Source organism: Macaca nemestrina, chromosome 5, assembly GCF_043159975.1.
Source record: "Macaca nemestrina isolate mMacNem1 chromosome 5, mMacNem.hap1, whole genome shotgun sequence".
Taxonomy (NCBI): Eukaryota; Metazoa; Chordata; class Mammalia; order Primates; family Cercopithecidae; genus Macaca; species Macaca nemestrina.
This window is the reverse complement of record NC_092129.1, coordinates 32,459,424-32,482,616: the sequence shown is the minus strand read 5'-3', so window position 1 is coordinate 32,482,616 and position 23,193 is coordinate 32,459,424. Positions and strand designations below refer to the sequence as shown.

General features: G+C 36.8%; 1 protein-coding gene across 10 annotated transcripts in view; it reads left to right on the top strand.

The window, feature by feature from the left end:
- Nucleotides 1-23,193, top strand: part of LOC105465581 (thymocyte selection associated) — a 235,823-nt gene that overhangs the window by 111,164 nt on the left and 101,466 nt on the right. Inside the window, exon 6 of one of the 10 annotated variants that reach the window (XM_071096422.1) lies at nucleotides 4,132-4,248. The exons of the other annotated variants lie outside the window; for them this stretch is intronic. Within the exon in view, the coding sequence (XP_070952523.1) occupies nucleotides 4,132-4,248 (117 nt within the window). The remainder of the gene's footprint in view (nucleotides 1-4,131; nucleotides 4,249-23,193) is intronic. 10 annotated transcript variants of the gene reach the window in all.

Sequence of the window (23,193 nt, the reverse complement as noted above, 5' to 3'; positions counted from 1 at the left end):
CGAGAGTCCTTACAACAACCTTTCCAAATAAGATCAGGGTTAGAGGGACACGTAACTACATAAGAATGGTCAGAGATCCAACATTACTGAATTTGAAGATGGAGGAAGGGAATAATGAACTAAGGAACACAGATGGCCTCTAGAAGCCAGAGAAGACAAGGAATCAGATTCTTTCCCAGAGTCTCCAGGAAGGAGTGCAGTTGACAACACTGGTTTTAGCTAGTGGGACCCACATCAGTTACTAACCTATAGGACTGTAAAATAATAAATTTGTATTATTTAAGCCACTAAGTTGATGATAATTTATTATAGTAACAATAGATAATACAAGACATCAAGTTGAGAAAGAGGAATAATTAAAAACCATAGACAGTAAAATGTATATGCAAGTCACTACTTGTTTTGCTAGAAAAGTGTTTTTTTGTTGTTGTTGTTGTGGGTTTTTTTTTCTTTAAATGAATTTATTAGCTCATGTACCCATGGACAACCTAAGGGTATAGCTAAGCTTCAGGAATAATTGGAACCGGAATCTTGAAAACGGCCTAAGTTGTTTTTACTTTTCATTACATATTGGCTTTCTTTTCCCGGGCTAACTGTCTCAGTTTTTTTTTCCCAGCCTACTGCTAAGAGTTCCTGCATCTCACATCTCATTGTTTCATCTCTAGAGAAGAAGATAATCTCTTTGGCTCAAAATTTAAAACCGAAAGGGCCTTGGTTGGATTAATGCCATCTCCTGACTCAACCAATTTATTACTTACTCCAACTAGAGGCATGATTGGAGGGTATCTGTTTGTGCTATTATAACATAATACCACAGACTCCGTAATTCATAAAGAACAGCCATTTATTGTTTTAGAGTTCTGGAGGCTGGAAAGTCCAAGATCAAAATGCCAGTTGGCTCTGTCTCTGGTTCCAAGATGGCTTCTTATTGTTCCATTGACGGGAAAGAAGGAATGTTGTGTTGTCACATAGCAAAAGTGGGGGAACCCTTTCCACAAGCCCTTTTCTTACAGCATTAATCCTTTAATGAGGGCTCTGCCCACATAATAAAAACACATCTCATTAGGACACACCTTCCAACAATGTTGTGTTGGTGATTAAGTTTTCAGCATGTGAATATTGGAGGGAATAAAACAATTTAAACCATAGCAGTTGGGAGGAGAATGAGGTGTGGTTGCCTCTAGTATCTAGCAATATAGAATTACAGGATGTAAAAACATGGAGATACAAATAATAGATGTCCACTGTCATCAGAAAGAAAGGATTAAGAAAAAATACCAAATCACAAAAAAAGCACTCATAGGAAAAATAAAAGGTTAAAATTTTAAAAAATTGTTATTTACCAGACATTAGATGAAAATGATCTAAGTGTTTTATTAAGAGAGAAACTCACAGAACAACATTACGCCTAGACTACTAAACTGAAGTGAATGCAATCTTTGACTAAACCCGTACATGTAGGATTCCAGATACTTAATAATTTCTAATTGTTTTTTACTGGTCAGACCCCACATGGATTCTTGGTGTTCCAATTCTGAGTCTCACTCTAGAGACTATTAACTGGAGTTTGTAAAGAGCCATTAAAGATGTTAAGATGTTCTGGAGCCATTTTCATTGAGGAATAGTTGAAGACATTGAGTGATAATCTAAAATTGGAAGACTTGATACTAGATGATATTAGTTATTTTATACATTTAAATAGTTGCTTTGTGGCAGAGTGCAGACTTATATTCCATTACAACATCTTCAACACTGGGTGAAAGTTAAAGGAAGGACAAATTTGGTGGAATATGTTGGAACACATTTCTTCTCCCAAAAATGTTTATAGCAGAAGATAGAAAATCATGTCAGTGATGTTGTCAGGGAATCCCTGCTCTGGTTGAGAATTTATCAGACAGTTGAGAAGAGTCTACAATTCTTTGTTTATGAATAGTTCCTTTAATTCTAATGTGATAGATAAAACATTATATTTTCTCTGAAATCACTTTAAAATGTCAGAGGATGCTATAATCTACCTGTATTTAGACCTACTGACCTCCTTATTTTCAGCAATTATTTTTCACCATGAAGGGAGGAATCTGTTTAGTACATTGTTTATAGAATGTAAACAGAAGCTCTCTTAGTTTCTCCATAATCTACTCCAAAAATAGTAATATTAGTACTATTTCTTATTCTCACAAAGTCATCCTTTCATATATTCCTTTTATGTTTCTTCTGATATTTACATTAAGCCTGTTCTATCATGTGTGTTTTTGAGGAACATTTTTTATACTTCATAGGTAGAAAGCAGCCATTGAAAACCAGCCTCTAAGATTATGGATTACATATGAAATATTGCTTTAAATTTGGATAACAAATAGTAAGGGTTATTCAGAGTTTAAATATTCAAACTCATTTAGCTCATTAAAATGCTGTTTTACATGCACAGAGAAGAGTCCTAGATGCTTCATTATATGAATTTACTTTTGCCTTCCCAATGGATCATTAACTTTACTAAATCATTTCTTGCATTGTTAAGTAACAGACAGATGTATGGGCAGTCTAAGAGAAAGAATCTAAAATTCACTCTGCATTAACCAAATTAACCTACAGCAGGTATCTGTTGTTGGTTATGAACACTACAAGCTCATCTAAAATGTTTGAAAATTAAGAATACATGAGGACAGTTTACAGAAACTAGGAGAAATAGAATTATTTTCCAAAGTAAGATTGGCAACAGTTCTCCAGCTTTAGCAATACCTAAAAAGAAAAAAAAAGTAGATTGGTGTAGAAACTTTAGAATTATAATTCAGTTTGGGCAGGGACAAGAGTGGGGGGATGGTTACAAACAGGATTACAGCCTATTTCAAGACCTATGAGGTTTTACGTGAAATAATAATATAGTTGTTCTTTAAATGTGCTAGTTAACTGCTTATAAGAATAATGTATGGGATCTAAACAAAGGAGTGGGAATAGGCCAGGGGAATCCTTAACATTTCCTTTAGGTTTTTGACATAATGCGGAAATAATGTCATTAGGATCTGTGCATCTGAATTTTTAATCTGATGGAAACAACATTATAAAATGACTAAATAAATGAAGCTGGACCTGAAATTGTGTTCTAAATAGAAATGTTGTCAGGTAGATTCTCCTTCCTTGAAGGTTGATTTCTATGTTAGAAGTGGTTTCAGATAGTTTAGAAGAACATATACTCACTGGGGTTTTGCCTGTCGTGGATATATATAGCTATGACTTCTGAGTGCCACATAGGAGAAATGTAACTTCTGTATTCTGATGAAAGGGCCTATAACCAGACAGAAAAACAAACCTTTGGTTGAAAGATGAGAGAGTCCGAGTCTTCAGAGACTGCAGCTGGGACCAGAAATCTTGTATTTCACTAACTCTGTTTGGCCATTTAATGCCCAAGTGTCCGCTTTGCTGCCTGAATTTCTAGATTTCTGTCGGACAAGAACACCCATAGGAGACATTAAGACAAAGAGCAAGGGAGGCAGTAATGGGAAGGTACTGTGAAATGAGCAGAAAAATATCCTGCACTAGAATTAGAGTGAGGCCTGAAAAAGGCAGAAGGAAAGCAATGGTTCCTGGGGAGTGCAGAGAGAACACTTCAGCAGCTGCTGCTGGTGCTAAATTGTCACTTCTGATGTGGTGTGACAGTTACAGTGGCTGAAATATGTTAGAGAAACCCACGTTATTGGACTAAATCTAGATCATTAGAGAGCAATATTATACCCACTTGTTTGTTATCAACAGGGTTTGGTCACAAACGATGTGACTTGTTTTTGTTTTTGTTAACCTGATGTAGTATAAATACATTAAGAGTGTTTGAATTTGTAGCTGACACTGAGCTTCTGAACACTCCCACCTTTCTACTCATGGTAGGTCCTTTTCGTGTAACATAGAAGCTGTAATTCTGATTTCCCTCTGAACAGGGAAAATTACTGTTATAACGTTTTTCAAAGACCCAACACAATGAAGATGGAATATGGACATATTTAAATATTGGGTTTTTGAATCTGAAAATAGGAAAAATACAGGAAACTTTTGAACTTCCTTTAAAAAATTGACAAATTTTGACTGTGAGATACAATTTTAGCTTTTTTTTTTTTTTTTAAATCTTACTCTGTTGCCCAGGCTGGAGTGCAATGCTGTGATCTTGGCTCACTGCAACCTCTGCCTCCCAGGTGTAAACAATTCTCTGCCTCAGCCTCCGAAGTAGCTGGGATTACAGGTACCTGCCACCATGTCCAGGTAATTTTTGTAATTTTAGTAGAGATGGGGTTTCACCATCTTGGCCAGGCAGGTCTTGAACTCCTGACCTTGTGATCTGCCCACCTGGGCCTTCCAAAGTGCTGGGCTTACAGGCATGAGCCACTGCACCCAGCCAATTTTAGCATTTTTTTAGTAGCTATTTGAGCTTTCCTTAAGGCGAGACATGTACAGATAATAAATCATGATTTTTGAGTTTCCTGAGGTCTGTTGTCTAGTAAATGGCATGGGCTATAAACAGACAACTAAGGAAGTGAAAAAGACGGGAGAAGAGGGCAAAGGATGAATAAAGTGCTGGGTTGAAAGTTAACCAAACTTGAGTTACAGCTGAAACCTCGAAGGTACAAATCTGTGCCCAATGGCATATGCAGAATATTTATAAGCTTTTTTTGTGCTTCTGGAATGGGAGAGGAGTGATCTGAATTTTAGTTTTGCTCTGGTCGTGACATGTAGTGTGTTGATACTTCCATCTGGATAGCTGAATTGGTATAATTGAGTTTTAAATGAAAAAGAATTGGTTAAACTAAAATATTTGCAAATATCACCTGATTTTAGGGAAATTTCAAGAAACAATAAACAAGTCATCAGACTAATAATAAAATACTGATTTTCTCTGGATAATTTATGGCTAAAGAACATGATTTTCATTATGGCATAATTGAAGTACACTTCCAATGGGAAATATTTGAATAAACTAACATTTTTGCCCTCTCTGAACTTTCTAACAACTGAAAATGTTCTCACCTGGGGGGCAATGATGAAAAACATTAGTTAATACTGTTCCCCCACTCCTTACCTATAGTATCAGGAACAAAAATACCACCAAATATGTGATGTCATATTTTCAGTGTTACTGAATATTACTTTTTTAGCAGGAAAAAACATTGAATTTATAAAATTTATTTATTTTCTCAATAGATTAGCAAAAGGCTTGAGCAAAATTTGGACTAAATTACTTTGCATTAGATTTCTGGCCTTTAAGAAAATTAGAATAGTTTTCACTTACTTAAATGCCCACTACATGGAAATTCCTTTTTGAAATGGTAGCAATAACAGAAAAAATGATCAGTTCATTACATAGTATGTATTAAGTGAGGGCATTTGAATTGCCAACTTCCTATAATCTCTATAGAAATTTTAGTGCCTGTAATCACTAAGTTGAGTGTGGGGCTCACTAGATATTTATGTTCCTTTCTTTGAGCTTATTACCTTCAGTTTTTCTTTTAAAAAAAAATCAAAAGAGCAGTTGAAGAAAAGTGGAGGAGATAAGTTCCAGTTGGCTATGCAGTTTTGAAACAGATTTATCTGAATTTTCCATTACTATATTTGTCAGTTATGAATTTATTTTAGAATAAAAGCCTTGCCTAAAAATAAATTGATAAGACATAAGCTATATATTTGAGCAAATAAGTTTTGCTACAATTCCCCAGTTTCTTGCAAGCTAACCATTACTTTTAATCTTTGGTGATGTTTACATTGATATCAGACCTACATCAAAAAATATATTTTAGGTTTGCTTCCCAAACCAAATTTTGCTCGATAAATATTAGGACAGAAAATGAGCACAAGATGGCTATGAAAGAATGCATAAAAATAGGCTTCCAAAAATCAGTATTTTTTTCCAAATTTTGAAAAGTAAAAAAACATAAGAAAAAAATTTGTCTTAGAAATAGAAGAGAGTGGAAAGTGAAAATGAACTTTAAGTTTAAGAGACCAGAGGGCCCATAGATACTCTAAAAATTCATAGACAAAGAAAATATTTGTGCATGCATTATTTAAGGAAGAACTCTCAGCAAACATTTTATAGCCCTAAACTTTTTCATGTACTTTGTCCAGAATCTAACTTCAATATGATCATGATGTCTTAGAAACTTTCTAAGCAATACTTAATTAAGATACACTTCTAATAGGACAAGTTGCTTTTAGCCTCTTTGTAAGAGGCTAAAATATCTCCAATGCTCTCCTTTGAGATATTTACCATGAGCCAATTACACAGATGATTTTAGATCTGATGAGAACAAAATAAGAGGGAATTCTGTAAAATCAGAAGGCGATTGACTACAAAATTAGCCAAACAAGAATCAAATTTTACATTAAAGACCACAAGAAATGTATAATAAATCCACTGTTATTTATGAAGGCACACACAAAATTGAAAAGGACTGATTATAAAATTATGAAGTCACACAATATACAAAACGAATAAATATTTGTTATTTTAGTATAGCTGAAAAGATACAAATATTATTCTGACTTGTGACTTTATGCTCATTCAGATCACTAAACTTTACATACCATTCGTCCTTAATAAAAGTTTGTTGTTGTTATCAAATGCTTTTAAAAAATGTAATTAATGTCTTAAAAGTGTGCAATTATCAGTTGTGAAATAGGATAAAACACAAAGTCATGTAAGATGTGTTTTCTCAGTTGTTATCCAAGGCTGAGAACTACCCTATCCGAGCTATTGTTCTCTTCATTGGTTCTGGTTTCGGCTTTTCTCCTGAGGTAAAATCATTTCTGTATTTTCCATTCATACTAGACTCTGCTCCAGCCAAATTCTCACAAGGTTGTCAGACATCCTGTGTTCAATAATAAAATATCTGAAGGTCTGTGATCCAGACTGATCTCAATCTTCTGCAATAAAAACACCAGCTGCTCATTACTGAACTGGCACTATACCAGGTACTTACATGTATTAATCTCTTATTTAATCTTCCATATTCCTCCATGAGATGGATGCTGTGATTATCTCTATTTTGCAGATAAGGTAATTTAGGCTGAGGAGTATATTAGGTGTGTCATGGTTACCGATGATACTCAGGTTGCCAGATTTTATGGTCAATCCTCAGTCCTCATATTATATGAATACTAGGTAGTATGTGGCACAGTTGAACACTACCTACTTTTTAAAATCCTTTCATAGAATTCTGGAATATTATGCCTTCCTGATATTTTTATACTGCAGTGGTTGTATTTTTCTCTCGTCTTTTTTGGTGGCTCTTCTCCAATCTCCATTAACTCTTAATGTTCAAGTGCCTTTGAGCTCAGTCTTTGGTCTCGTTTCTATCTATGCCTACTTTTAAAATTCCTATCCACACTCACAAATTTCTTATTTTATGTGTATAAAATGGCTGTCAGTAGAATTATTTATGTATATGGATTCATTAATGAAAGCAACCAGAAATGGTGTCATATTTTCCTGTTAAAATCTGCTTAAATATGTGTAAATGTCATTTTTTTTAAGGAGAGTTCAGCTCCTGGGGGATACTAGCTGTATCACTATGTCTGTTCTGTAGCAGTTTGACTATACCTTTGGAAGAGATCAAAGGTCAGGGAAAATGATCAAGTAAGGAAAGAGACTTCCTACTGACATGCAACTCTTTTGAATGTAGGCTTATCATGCTTAGGACTTTTCTTTCCTGATCCAGTGATGAGAAGAAAGTTGAGAATATCTTGAACTCTCTAAGAGACATTACAATTTTAGCTGATGAACTTTGGCATCACAAAAACTCTTTAGTAACAATTCAGGATTTAGCTGAAATAAGCTTCAGCAAGTAGAACTAAGAACAGGAGTAGAACTTAGGACTATTCATTTGAATACCATATTGAGTAGGTGATAATATAAGATCCAGAGAGAATATGAAGTCTTCTCTTCATTAAGGTAGACAGGGATGTATAACAGGCAAAAATTAATAAAGGGTTAATGTGTTCAGGAACACAGAATAATGAACACTTTCATAATAAGCAAAGAAAAATTTAGAAAATTTTTATTTTACTGCAATTATAGGGTTCTAGTTTTACATCCAGTGATGGTGGTTACATAGAGGAAAACTAGAACTATGTAATTACAGTAAAATACTGAGGTAGTTAGTATAGACAGAAAGCAGATCAGTGTTTTCCTAGAGAGATAAGTAGGCATAACACTACTTACTTAACGACAAACAGACATGAGGAACGTCTTTTGGGTGATGAAAAGGTTTTAAAACTGGATTACGGTAATGGTTGCACAGATCTATAGATGTATTAAAATCATTGCATTGTACACTTAAAATTATCAATCATACCTGAATGCAGCTATTAAAATACTCTAATTATAGCACAGATAATCAATTCAAACAGAGGCAGAGAGACAAAGTTAGGAAACTAAAACAATAAGATAAGAGAGACGATGCCTGCCTCTGAATGGAAGACCCGTATGCAAGAAAATTTTAGCATATGGTAGGTGTAGGATGTATGGTTGATAAATTGTAGAAAATAAAAAGGTATGAGATAAGGAAAGTATCCAGATTTCTAACATAAGCATCAAAATGGCTGGTGGTGAAATTGATTAAAACACATTCAGAAAATTCATTAAAATAAACAACACAGAACATAGGTAGAAGAATAGCGTATTATTCAGGGTTCTCTAGAGGGACAGAACATTTCCTTTTCCACAATGCACAGTTACCCAGGTTAAAGGCTAGAGGTCTCCTTGGGGAAGGATGGGAGAAAGATTCACTGCATAAATTGTCAGTAATGTAGTAGGGTCCTTCCTCAAGGGGTCCTGCCTCCCTTTCATTCAAGGGGTTCTGGCTCTGTAAACTGGCTCAAGTCTGGAAATTTATTGAGGGGCTATGATTCTCCATTTTTTTTTTTTTTTTTTTTGAGACGGAGTCTCGCTGTGTCACCCAGGCTGGAGTGCAGTGGCGCGATCTCGGCTCACTGCAAGCTCCGCCTCCCGGGTTTACGCCATTCTCCTGCCTCAGCCTCCGAGTAGCTGGGACTACAGGCGCCCGCCACCACGCCCGGCTAGTTTTTTGTATTTTTAGTAGAGACGGGGTTTCACCATGTTAGCCAGGATGGTCTTGATCTCCTGACTTCGTGATCCACCCGCCTCAGCCTCCCAAAGTACTGGGATTACAGGCTTGAGCCACCGCGCCCAGCCTGATTCTCCATTTTTTATAATTCAAGTTAGTCTTTTGCCCATTCGACCTATAAATTTTCTGTTTGTATAATTTAAGTAGGAATGCAGTAGGCTTCCTATCAATTTCACTTCTAGGAACACTGTGATTAGCCATGCCAGTGCTCTACACAAGTCTGACTATTCTGATTGTCTCTTTGCCTCTGCTGTCCATTATGCTAGCATAATGCTACCCTCACCTTTCCTTTGATGATTGAGTGCTGCCACTTGGTCCCTACCACCTCAGGATCCAATTATTCCCACTATATTTAAATTTTGTAGTTGAGTGACTGTGGTTCCCCCATTAGATCTGACATACAGAGAAGAACAATTACAAGGCTCTTCAAATATGCAGGTGCTGCCCTCATAAATCTATTTTGCAAGGCATTGGTCAAGAGTATATCTTCTGGACTCTCCCAGCTGGGATGAGTAGTTCTCAAGTGACCAATCTACTCCACCATCCCAATCTCCCTAGGCCTTTTGATCCTTTCCTTTACATTAAACCAAGGGAGATCAGGCATTTCCAACTTGCTCACAGTGGGCTATCTTTTAATCTATATTTCAGCTAACCAAGCAAATAAACTATTAGAACCTTTATTTAACTCCCCGAGCTGGAACATTAAATGCAGAGTTCCTACTTAGTGGGCCCAAATCAACAAATTATGCCTTATCCAACTCTATGTCCTTCCACTTATCCCACACCCTTAATATCCATTCCCATGCCTGTTCTCCAGATTTCTGTTTATATAAATTAGAGAACTCAAGCACTTCTTTTCAAGTGTAGTGTACCTCCTCATGGGTCACACTCTCAACCTCACCTCTAGGGTCCGCTGGTAATTTAGTCTCGTTATAGGTCTGGAAGCAAACGGAGGTGTTGGGCGTGGCTTCTGAGGAGAATCAACATTATCTTGCCTGGCAATTGCCTCAGGGGAGGGCATCACTGTTGCCTCAGGCAGTGCAGGGTTTGTCTTCTTAGACAAAGGTGGAAAGGCTGATGGCAGCATGGGTGGAGGAGGGGATATTGTCACTACTGGGGATGGGGAAGCTATTTCTTCTGGCAAAAAAGCAAAAAAGATTCATGAGAGTTTACAAACTCAGTGTCTCCAGCTTTTTCAGGGTCCTCCCATTTGTCCTTATTCCAAGTTGCAGGGTCCCATTCTTTTCCAATCAATGCCCTCACTTTAACAGTAGACTCCTGGCAAGGTTGTGCATGTACCTTTCGTTGCAGGTTAGCCACTCACATGATAAGATCTTGTGTCTGGTTTTCCACAATTTCAGCTGTTTCTGTACAGGAGACTCAGGGCAATCTTAGCAGATTTGAGGCTTAGCATGTACTTCTGAGGCCAGGAGATAGAATCGTAGATTTCATTAGTCATTTTGCTCACTGAACTGAGGAGCAACCAAGGAGCTTCATTATATTCTCCACATATGGTCAAAGGTTCCTTGGTTCTCCACATGTGGTCAAAGGTATTATGCACAGAGTCACTAAACTCTTTGCCTCTCATGAGTGTGTATCAGGAATGTCAAATGCATTTATTTTGCATAACTCTCAAAACAGTTCATGCCAAGGACTATCAGTGTTCTCCACACTATTAGAAGTAGAGTCCTTAGCATTTTTGGATCTAATCATATGCAGTCAACTCCTGAAACCCCAAAACCAATGGAAGAACTCCATCCTTAATATTCTGTTCCTCTTCCCCTAGAACCACTCCTGGTACCAAAATCTGTATTAGCCAGAGTTCTTTAGAGGGACAGAACTAATGGAATGTAAGTCCCACAATAGGCCATCTTCAGGCTGAGGAGCAAGGAGAGCCAGTCCAATTCCAAAAACTGAAGAACTTGGAGTCTGATGTTCAAAGGGCAGGAAGTATCCGACACAGGAGAAAGATGTAGGTTCAGAGGCTAGGTCAGTCTCCCCTTTCCCATTTTTCTGCCTCCTTGTATTCTGCTGCGCTCTAAGCTGATTAAATTGTGCCACCTAGATTAAGGGTGTGTATGCCTTTCCCAGCCCACTGACTCAAATGTTAATCTCCTTTGGCAGCACCCTCACAGACACACCCAAAATCAACACTTTGTATCCTTCAATCCAATCAAGTTAACACTCAGTATTAACCATCACAGATGGTTTTACAGAAGCAAGGTTACAGTTTAGTTTAGTTTGAAATTTCTGAGCTGAGATGCCTAGTAAGATGTTTACCATGGGTCTGTACTTTAGGAAAGAAATCTAAACTAAGGACGATGATTCAAGTGTCAACAAATATGTGATAAATAATGTTCTTTGAGAAGGTGAGATGAAGCTAGAGTGGGTGGCCCATGAGAGAAGAAGATGGAATTTTTTTTTCTGAGAAAGTCCAAAATATAAGGAACAAAGGAAATACACTAAAAAATTTTAAAGGTAAGAACCAGAGGGCTTTATTAGATGAGTGCTAACAATGAATCAGTCACTATTCTGTTTTCTATATGCATCAACTCATTTAGTCCTCATACAAAACTAGTGAAATTAATTCCATAATTATTATTATCCTAATTTTACAGGTGAGACAAAGCTCATAAACAATGGATAACTTTCCAAGACCATATGCAATGTACCATTGCTTTTCAGATATAAATAATGAACAACATTTTAAGGGACTCAGTACTATGAAGAAGATTTGTGACTTTAGAATCAAAATTCAAGTCATGGCTAATTGATGCTTTTTTTCCCCTAATAAAAATTATGGACATCATTATGACTAAATTGGTCACTTAAGATTTCATGGATCTATAACTTGTCAAAGAAAAATTTTCTGAAATACATCGTCCTCAATTAACTCCTTCTTCCGGAATTGACTTGTTATCATGGTATGGGTAAAGGACAGTGGAGAATCACAAACTACTAATAATGCACAAATGTGAGATCTCTGTCTCTATCAATTGCACTTATTTAATTGGCCAGAGAAATTCAGAGTCCATGTCTATGCTCGAGTGTGAAAGTGTAACCTTCCCTTAAGCCTGAAAGTAGAGGGAAACTGGGTACTATTGAACAATATAAGAACTATTACACAGTCAAAAAAAGAAAAAAAGAAAAAAGAAAGAAAAAAAAAACAAAAAACAAACAAACAAAAAAGATTAACAATGGGATGGTATCCTTCCTTCTCTTATTTCTTATCTTTCCAAATGCCACCACCATCTATTGACTTGCCTAAACCAAATATTTAGGAACAGTCCTTCCTTTTTTGTTCCTGTTTCCATTTGTCAATCATCAAATCCTGTAGATTCCATTTCTTTGATATCTCTTGAATATATATACCTACTTACTTCGGATCTTCGTGATTTCTTGTCTGGATTTTTGAGACCATCTCTTAACTAGTCTTTTTGTTTTTGATCACCACTCTTAAATTTATTATCCACATTACAGATAATTTGATCATTCTAAAAAGAAAATCTTACCATGTATCTCTCTTGCTGAGAACCTGTTGTGGCTTTCTTTTCAATAGTTTATCATCCATCTATTATTTAATTCTCAAGCTTTTCTGCCTCCATACCTTGCCTCACGTTTATACATTTAGTATTTGGCTATATTAAACATTTGCAGCCTGCAAATATTTTATTCTCTTCTGAATCCTTAATTTTTCAATTGAAATTTTGTTACTTCTTTAAATAACCATTTATTGAGGGCTCACTAATATTTAAGTAACTAAATAATTCTCATTCAATTCTTTCCATATCCCTATGAGTGTTATTAATATTCCCAAGACATGAACACTCAAGCTCAGAGAGTAATTATGAATCTTATTTTAAATGTGTGATTTTAGTTCATGAAAGATCTGAGGAAAGAGAACTACTACTCAGAGTGCAAGCTAGAATTCGAAACCATCCTTTATTTAGACCACTCTTTGTTGTTACTTGTTCTAGAAAATTTCCCAGGTGCTCATCTGCCTCTCAACCCACGGCTTGCAAGTCTGATTTTGGTGTTCTTAATGTGGGTTTTCATTCCAGGCCTTACGAATTACTACCATAGCTCTTACTATAAAATGTTATAGTGGGCTATTCAAAACAGTCACACATTGCTTAACGATGGGAATACCTCAGAGATATGCATCTTTAGGTGTTATTTGAACATTATAGAATGTAGTGTACTTACAAAAACCTCGATAATATAACCTGCACTACACCCAGGCAATAAGGTATAGCATGTGGCTTATAGGCTACAAACCTGTACAGCATGTTCCTACACTAAATAGTGTTACATGGTACAATTATAGGCAATTGTAACACAATAGTAGTACTTGTGTATCTAAAAATAGAAAACATACAGTAAAAATACACACCTGTATAGGGCACTTATCATGAATGGAGCTTGCAGGACTGGAATTTGCTCTGAGTGAGTCAGTGAGTGAGTGGTGAGTGAAGGTGAAGGCCTAGGACATTACTGTATGCTACTGAAGACTTTATAAATACTATACTCTTAGCCTACACTCAATTTATAAAAGACTTGTTCTTTCTTCAATAATAACTTGACCTTTGTTTACTGTAACATTTTTACTTTATAAACTTTTTAATTTTTTAAACTTTTTGTTTTGATGCTTTTGATAACACTTAGCTTAAAACAAACCCTTGCACAGATATAAATAAAAATAATTTTTCTTTCTTTAATTCTATAAACTTTTTTCTATTTTAAGGTTGTTTTTTAATGTTTTGCTTTTTAGGCTAAAACTAAGACACAAACGCACACACAATAGCCTAAGCCTACACAGGGTCAAGATCATCAATATCACTGTCTTCCACCTCCATATCTTGTCCCATTGGAAGGTCTTCAGGGGCAAAATCACCATGACGCTGTCTCCTGTGATAACAATGCCTTCTTCTGGAAGACATTCTCAAGGACCTGCCTGAGGCTGTTTTACAGTTAACTTTTTTTTTTTCCAATAAGTAGAAGTAACTTACATGTGATTAAAAAGTATAGTAGAGTAAATACATAAACCAATAACGGTCATTTATTATCATGATCAAATATTATACATACTTGTATGTGCTATACTTTTATATGACTGGCAGTACAGTAGGTTCGTTTACACCAGCATTACTACAAAACAGTAAGTAATGCGTTAGTTACATGACAACATTATGACAGCTATGACATCATTAATATAGGAATTTTTCAGCTACTTTATAACCTTATGGAACCATAGTTGTATATGTAATCTGTCCTTGATGGAAATGTTGTCATGAAGCACATGGCTGTATTTGCATTTCCTTCCTCGGTGTTTTGTAAAGTTTCTGGTACGTAGCAGTCACTCAGTAAATGTTTGTAGGAAGAAGAGATAACATTATAATTTCTTTTATTTTTTTCCAATTCAATTCTTTCACAGACCATATATTAAAAAGAGTCTGAAAATTTGTCACATTTTGGGATATTTCCAGAAAACTTGATCTTTTCCATTTAGTCACATGGAAGTATTAAATTTTTGTGCACCTTTTCACTTGTGCTTGCTTCTAAATTGCTTTTAAACTTATCTTCATTCCAGTGAATAACATGTGCATCACATATATTTATTTCTGTTTTTTAAATAATTTATCTATATATGCACACACACATATATATACATATGCAGACCATAGGCATACACATGCATATATACACATATATATGTGTGTGTGTGTATATATATACACACACACATACACATTCATATAGAGCGTGTATGTATATGTGTGTACCATTATACACTGTTGAACTCATCTGGTATTTATGAAAGTGATTCCAAAATATCTCAATATCACTTATTAAATGATTCTTCTCAATTTTCTGATGCTTTTTTAATCACATAAAAAACTTCTTTATATAAAAGTCTGTTTCTTAACTACTTAGTCATTTCCAGAGATCTTTTATTTTTTTTAACTAATATCACAACTTTAAAATAAGATCCACTGTTATATGTTTGTATATAAATATACACTTTTGTGGTTTTAAGAGTAAGGCATGCTATTTTAGAAAAGAGAAAAAAATGAAAGAAGGAAATAAAATCAGGAGCAATTTCATCTTATTAATATTTTGTACTAACAATATTATATTTCCATTATTCATACACATATATACTCAGACACACATATGTGCATGATTCTGTATTCATCTGTGTCTGTGATAAAGTGACATATGAACACATTTGCATATGTACACATGTGTGTAGTCTAACAGATTGTTTCATTGACTCTTCATCCTGGGAGCCCAAAGCCTGAGAACCCAAAGCCTGAGAACAAAAATGCAGGCCTGTAAATCCCCACATTTTAAAGTGAGCTGCAGAATTGTGTATGCAGGACTTGGAAGGTGAAGGTCCTATAATCGATGCCAGCAGTATTAGCTAGTTTCCCATCTTGGAAGCAAGGAGTGAGTGTTCTTTAAGTGCTGGGGCTTTTCTTTCACCTCAGGTCAAATAAGAGAAACATTGAGAAGTTAGCAAAATGGAGAGAGAAGATTGTTTGACAGATGGTTGTTAACCATATCGTGTGAATTTTTAGTCCCTGGCATTATGGGTTAGAGAAGTTGGGTTCCTCTCCCTCACTTCAAGTTATGTGATGGGATCTTCAAGTGATCTATTTGGAGGTCTTGACAATGGGCTGTGGGAGTTGGAAGAAAATAGGAGCTGGCCGTTGACCCATATCTGCAAAATATAAAGGTGAGAGGCTGTGACTAGAGCTTCCTTTTGCCTGGGGTAAGTTATATTGAAAGAAAACTGCACTTCTGTCAATAGCAGAATGAAGGTGTGGGTTCTCCGAAGACAAGGTGTGAACTTGAGAGATGGAAAGGGACCTTGACTAGTGGGTATATTTCCTGAAATAGAAGCACTGAAGGTGGTAGTGGTACATTCTTAGCCTTAGTCAAAGAAACTTGTGTGGTTCCCAATGGGATGGTTTCCCATTAATCTGAAGAAGTGGCCTATGAATAAAAGGGTTAGGTTTTGACTCCTGCTGTTTCAACATTACAAAGATGTTAGTGATTCAAGAGTGTGTATCCTTTCTTCTTATTCCACTTTCTCCCAAGGCCCTAAGCTAGAGAAATCAAAAAAGAAAAGTTAGTGCGTGGATGCAGGAGTTGAAGAGAGCTCATCATTAAGCAGCCAAACATACTTGCTTCTCTTCTGTAGACTTAAAAATCTCAAGTGGGATTAAGCTACAGCAGGAAGATGTCTTGACTTAGAGAAGGATTCTGAGCTTTGTTAGCATGCTAAACTGAGCTGGAGTCAAGTGGATTTTTATGAACCATGTGCTCACTAAAGACTATGGGATTTCCCCATGATTTTATGCAGAGTTAGAATAAACACTAGTTCACAGAGATTTGAAGGGATATAAAAGAGTAAGAATCAAGGTGGCTCTTGTATATACATTATTAAGTTCAGCTTACTCAATAAGTTGCTGATGAGTATGCATGCATATGTGTTCTGCACACCAAACATGGGTATATACTATATATATCCATGTATTTATGTGTATCTATATGTATTAGTGTTTATGTGTATGTATGTGCGATGCAGTTATCTCTAGTCATTCTTTGAATGTCAAATTTTGCTTTAGTGTCTAAATAAAATCAAATAAGCTTTCATTTTCATATAATTTTGGCAATGCTTCCTCTATTATTTCCAAAAAGTTATGTAGGATCTTTATGTTTTCTCTTTTTGTCTCATTTGCTTTCTTGCTGTTTACTCTTCTCTAGTTTTCAGTCACCTGTGATCATTTCAATACAGGCATTCCAACTGCGTAAGGTTGCTCTGGTCTTTAGTACCTCAAACGGTCAATTAAATTTGTCCTTTTTATTTTTTAAGGAACCACTAAAAATGCACTTGTAGGTGAACATAAATTTGGTGAAGGTTTGGTGATAATAGCTAGGAACAGGAAGTAGAAGTTCTAATTCCTAATGACTGATGGCCCTTAACTCTAAACCTTAACCTTCTTCAAGGTTTTTCATCTCACAAAATCAATGCTTTTCCACCCAGGATCAACCCACATTGGTTTTTTGCTTAATAATGATGATAATACTAGTAAAACAAATGCATTGAAATGCTCATTCTCATTTTAGTTCTATACTTCTAATCTTAGAAAGCTTTACTTGCCTTGAAATCAGATCCACTATAATGTATTCTAAATTTTTATTTTCTTCTTTAACTTTTTATCTGTGAAAAAATTTATTTTGCATATCGTATGAGATGAGGATCAAACTGCTTTCACAAATGGTTAGTATATTTCCCCATTACCACATATTGACTAAACAATTCTTTACCTGTTTTTTCTGGAAGCAGTTTCTCAACTTTTTACTCTGTGCCTTTGATTTACCTAATTGTCCTAAACCAATATCAGTTACTTACAATGTAGGACTTTCTAGTACATCCTAATATGCATATGTATTAGGTTGGCGCAAAAGCAATTTCAATATCAAGAACTGCAATTACTTTTGCACCAACTTATTTTTTTCTTCTTCTCCTTGGTATTAATCTTTTTTATCAGTAATTACTTAGATTCTCAGCTTCCTGTTCTTTCAAATGAGCCTGTAAAACACTTTATTAACTTCTAAAAAAATCTGGTGAGATATTTGATTGAAATTATATTAAGCATATTAATTTGGGAGAATTTGAATTTTTATGATATTTGGTTTTCCCATCTTTGCAAATGGTTTTGTATTCTATTTAGCTAAATCTAAATAGAAAGCCATGTGTATGTTTTCTAACAATTTCTGGTGTACTTCTGACATATCTATAAATGCATGTTGGAGATATCAGGTCATTTTCTTGAGCATTAGGAACTTTCAATGCTGTGGAACTGTCTATGGTACAGAATTTATATTCTCACATCTGAATAAAACCAAATATTATGTATTATAACATGATGAGAATCTGCTTTCAGTCAAATCTTTCTTCCTGCAAATATCTGTTGGTTATTATATTTTACATACTAGTTTTTTGTGTTACATTGTCATCAGTAACAAAACTCCTCAGTAAATGGTTTGATACTCCTCTTAATGTTTACCTTTACTTGGAAGTAAATGATACAGGTAAATGATCAGGTAAATGTTAGAGCATTAAGAGTACTATAAAAATAGAGCAAAAGGAGAAGGACTAAGAGTTTGAGGGGGGTAGAATAATTTCTGAAAGAATGTCAAGGTGTACCTTACTGAGAAGATGACATTTGTACAAAGACATGAATGGGTAAGATGAAATATGCATAGTGAGAGGAAATGTTCCAGACAGAGGAAAGAGATAATAAACACATTAAGGCAGGACTGTGTCTAATGTGTTCAAGACAGGCAGAGCCAGGCATAGTGGCACAGTCCCAGCTACTCAGGGGGCTGAAGTAGAAGACCAGCATGGACAACATACTAAGACCCTGTATTAAATAAAAATGATTCAGCCAGCAGGTCAGAAGGCTGAAATATTGTGACTGAAATGGATCAAAGGAGATGACACCAGAGAGGAAATTGGGGAAGCAGATTGTTTAGGTCTTGAGGTTGTTGTAGTAATCTTGGCTTAATTGTTCATGAAAGATGAAACAATTAGAAGAATTGAGTGGAGAAATGACAGAAACTGACTTACATCTTAGAGGGCTCATCTTGGCTTTTGTGTTGAGGTTAGGCACTAGTGGAGCAAGAATGGAAACAGAAAGACGAGTTAGAAGGACATTGCCATCTTGATACTGCCATGGGCTAGGAGGATAGCAATGGAGATAATAAGAAATGGTTAATTCTACATCTGCTTTGAGTGCAAAGCCAAAAGTGTTTCTTTATGGTTGCATTTTCCCTCTTATTCTCCTTAAGTAATCTTCATTTTATAACTTCTCCAACTCTGACTTAAAATTTAGCTTATTTCTACCTGGGTCCTGTTATTAACAGAATTATCATCTTTTGGGCTTTAAATGTGATGCCTTTTTGGGGGGAAAACGTTGAAAGTTTAATCTGGAATTAGATAACTATAGTGGGAAAGCCAACAACTTTATCTGGAAATTTGGAGAATACGGTTCTCGTCCTGGCTCTGTAAATAGTTTGCTCTGTGGTCTGGGATATTCTTAGTGTCCTTGCTTATAAAATGAGTTTAGAGTAAATGATCAGTACTATTTCTTCTAGCTAAATATTCTACCAATCTGTGATTCTGTACTTATGCACTGGCCAGTTAAAAGTTGAATAATACATTTTAAACAAAAAATTTCAGTTGAGTTCCTTGAAATATCAACAGGTTGCTTTTTCATAGCTGAAAAATTTTAAAGACAAGAAACAGGAAGGACCTCAAGTGAGCCTGTGGTATTTTGGGGAATGGTAGTCTTCTTGGTGACATTCCCTGTAAGTTTCTTTGTTCTTGGCACCCAAATAGGAGACTTATCTGTAATGCTTGATTTAATGGGGCCTGCTTTCGCTTCTTAATCCTGCATGTAGTAGAAACTTGGTTCCTGTTTTCATCTTTTCTTACCTTCTCTGGGAGGATTTTCCCAGGAACTGCCTCTGTTCAGAATCACAACTCCTCCACTTTAGTCCTGCATTTCCAAAACCTGATTTACTGTGGTTGTGTTATTCTATTAGATATGCACATGGAGGTTCCCCACCAGCTTTTTAATCCATGTGATCTTAAAGTTTTCCCTTATTTGTCACTCTTGTTGAGATTCCTCTTCATGGCTGTCAAATCCATCCCAATGTTTCCCCAACTGGGACTCATTGTCTGCGTGTAGCTTGTCCCTGTTCTCTCCAGGATCACACAATGCTTTTGATTTTGTGCAATAGTGCAGGCTATTCCTTCCTGAAACTAACTCAATTTGTTTTCAAACAAGTATCACAATACTGTTTCCCCTATCTCAAGGGGTTACATTTTGTGACTCTATTTGCCATTGAGAAATGAAAATTTAGATGTTGAGAGGCTGTGGAATGAAAGGCGGAAATGGGTTGTTTTTGTAAATGGAAAGAAATCTACCCTCATTTAGCTAAAAGCACAACACTTTTCTAATCAAGCATTTGACATCATGAGCAGGCTTGGGAAAAAGTGTACCTGTTCACTTATAATTGGTTCTGCTCACAGAAGCGCTTTCTCATTGTCTGTGCAGCTATAGGAAATATGGTTAGTAAAAGCACATGTCAGCCTGATTGAAGCTGTTCTTTAAAGCCCCGTCAGACAATGCTGCAAAACTGTTATTTCCTATTATGAAAACTAAATCTCGAATCGTGGTTAAAAGGTAATCGGTTTTAGGGAGAGTGGCCTGTATAGGCAGACAGTAATTCAGATTTGATTGGCAACATGAGTTTTTCAGGGAATGGTTAAAAATAAGGAGCATTTTGAAGGCCAGAAACACAATCCAAAATGATGATTCTCAGAATTTTCCTAACATCAAGTTATTGGTAAACTATATTACAAAATTTTAAAATCATGTCTTTCCCAGAAACTATAATAATAAAACATAGTGGTTTTATGTATTTCTTATTTGACCCATGTAACATAACCTGTGAGATAGGTATCACTATCACCATTTTTATAGTGAGGAAACTCGCCCAAGATTCCAAGGTTTACAGTGTCATGGCCATCCTGTCTCTCTGGTCTCCTGCCAACAGAACACGGGTACTTATGGTCCCATGATGCCTACTGTAAAAGCTGTTTAAGAGTGTCTTTTTCAACTTCACTCTGCTTTTGTTCCTTATGTGAACACTATGTTTATTATTTCTGTCATTGACAGAGCAATACTGATGGCAGCGGCAGTCCACCTGGAGTGGCCGCTGCCATGACACTGGCTACAATGGGGGAGGCACAGCCAGGGCTGAGTGCTCTATAAAACTGGTGGGAGCTGGGAACAGGTGAAAGCCATGCCCCCTTCCAAGTTGGAGGGGCTGGAGCGCTGCCCTCCCAGGCCCAGCTGTAGCAGAGCAGCCAGCTGTGGACCCAGGCAACTCTGCACTCTCAGGGCCCCAGGAAACACCCTTGCCCCTGCAGGCTGGAAAGTGCCTGCTGTCGCTGCCTGGCCTCTCCCCACTCCCAGTGCCCACTCCAATTTCAGAGCAAAGTTGTGGCCAAGCCTGGGCACTGTCATTACCCAGCCAGGTGTGTGCATGCTAGGGGCAGCACTGAAACACCAGCCCCCTATCACCTCGGCCTCCTCCAGATTTTGGGTGCCCACAAGCATGGGAGGGAGGGTGAAGTGGGGACTAAGGATGGCTCGGTGCAGTCCTGCAGGCACCCCTTGGCACAAACAGCCAGAGTGCCATAGGCACCATGGACAGCAGGTTAATGGTGGTAGGATGCAAACAGGCTCCCGGGCAGAAAGGAATGGGTCCCCAGTAAAGCCCCACCTTCAGGCCAGGGATTTGCTGAAGCCTGCGGGAGGGTTGCCACAGAGTGAGAACTTAACAGAGATTTCTCTGGGGCCTCCCATGACTGCTCATGGGCCAACCAGCACCTACTTTTGCCCCTCTTAAGCCCATAAAAACCTTGGACTCAGCCAAACTTGGGCAGATGATGGGATGACCTGCCTGCAGAAAGGAAATACCTATTGTGGGTCTCCTCTCTGCTGAGAGCTGAGTGGACAATGGGCAATCAGCCTGTGGAAAGGAGCTACCCACTATGGGTCTCCTTTCTGCTGAGAGCTGAACAGACGTTGGGATGATCTGCCTATGGAGAGGAGATAACCACTGTGGGTCTCCTCCGAGCTATTCTGTTGCTCAATAAAGCACGTCTTTACCTTGCTCATGCATGCCTGACTATCTTCAAAGGATTTTGAAGATAGTCTTTAAGTCTATCCTTAAATAGTCTTTGTCTAGTGTTGAACAAGATAACACATTTTCACACTTGAAAAATCTCCTAGTGAAAACATTTGAATTATATATAGAATTCATCCAGTTTCAGTGCAAAGCTAAAAAGCTTTAAGACTTCTAAGCTGCATGCTAATTGTACTCAATTGTTTATCAAATGATCTTTCAGTTGGTTGGAATATGTAGATGTAACAAAACAAAACCATCAAAAACACCAATTGTTACCCAGGACAGGTAAGCCATGTAGGATACTATAGGACACTGAAAAGACTCTGATTTTTTTCTAGATGCATATAGAAAACCATCAAAGGACTTGGGGCGTAAATGTGACAGGATATGATTTATATTTTAAAAGCATCACTGTGGCTCCAAGAGGGTCCTAAAGGATTAAGATCCGTGTTGGTTAGGATACTGAAGCTTTGTTCCTACAATGTGATCTAAATATTCAGGCCATTTTGTTTTGATTTTGAAATTTACTTGAACATATATGTATATATTTTCATTGTACTTTAAGTTCTGGGATACATGTGCAGAACGTACAGGTTTGTTACATAGGTATACACCTCCCATGGTGGTTTGCTGCACCCATCAACCCGTCATCTACATTAGGTATTTCTCCTGATGCTGTCCATCCCCTACCTCCCCACCCCACAACAGGTCCCAGTGTGTGATGTTCCCCTCCCTGTGTCCATGTGTTCTCATTGCTCAACTCCCACTTATGAGTAAGAACATGCAGTGTTAGTTTGCTAAGAATGATAGTTTCCAGCTTCATCCATGGCCCTACAAAGCACATGAATTCATCCTTTTTTTATGGCTGCATAGTGTTCCACCATGTATATGTGCCACATTTTCTTTATCCAGTCTATCATTGATGGGCATTTGGGTTGGTTCCAAGTCTTTGCTATTGCGAACAGTGCTGCAATAAACATACATGTGCATGTGCCTTTATAGTAGAATGATTTATAATCCTTTGGTTATATACCCAGTAATGGGATTGCTGGGTCAAATGGTATTTCTGGATCCTTGAGGAATTGCCACACTGTCTTCCACAATGGTTGAACTAATTTACACTCCCATCCGCAGTGTAAAACTGTTCCTATTTCCCCACATTCTCTCCAGCATCTGTTGTTTCCTGACTTTTTAATGATCACCATTCTAACTGGCATGAGATGGTATCTCATTGCAGTTTTGATTTGCATTTCTCTAATGACCAGTGATGATGAGCTTTTTTTCATATGTTCGT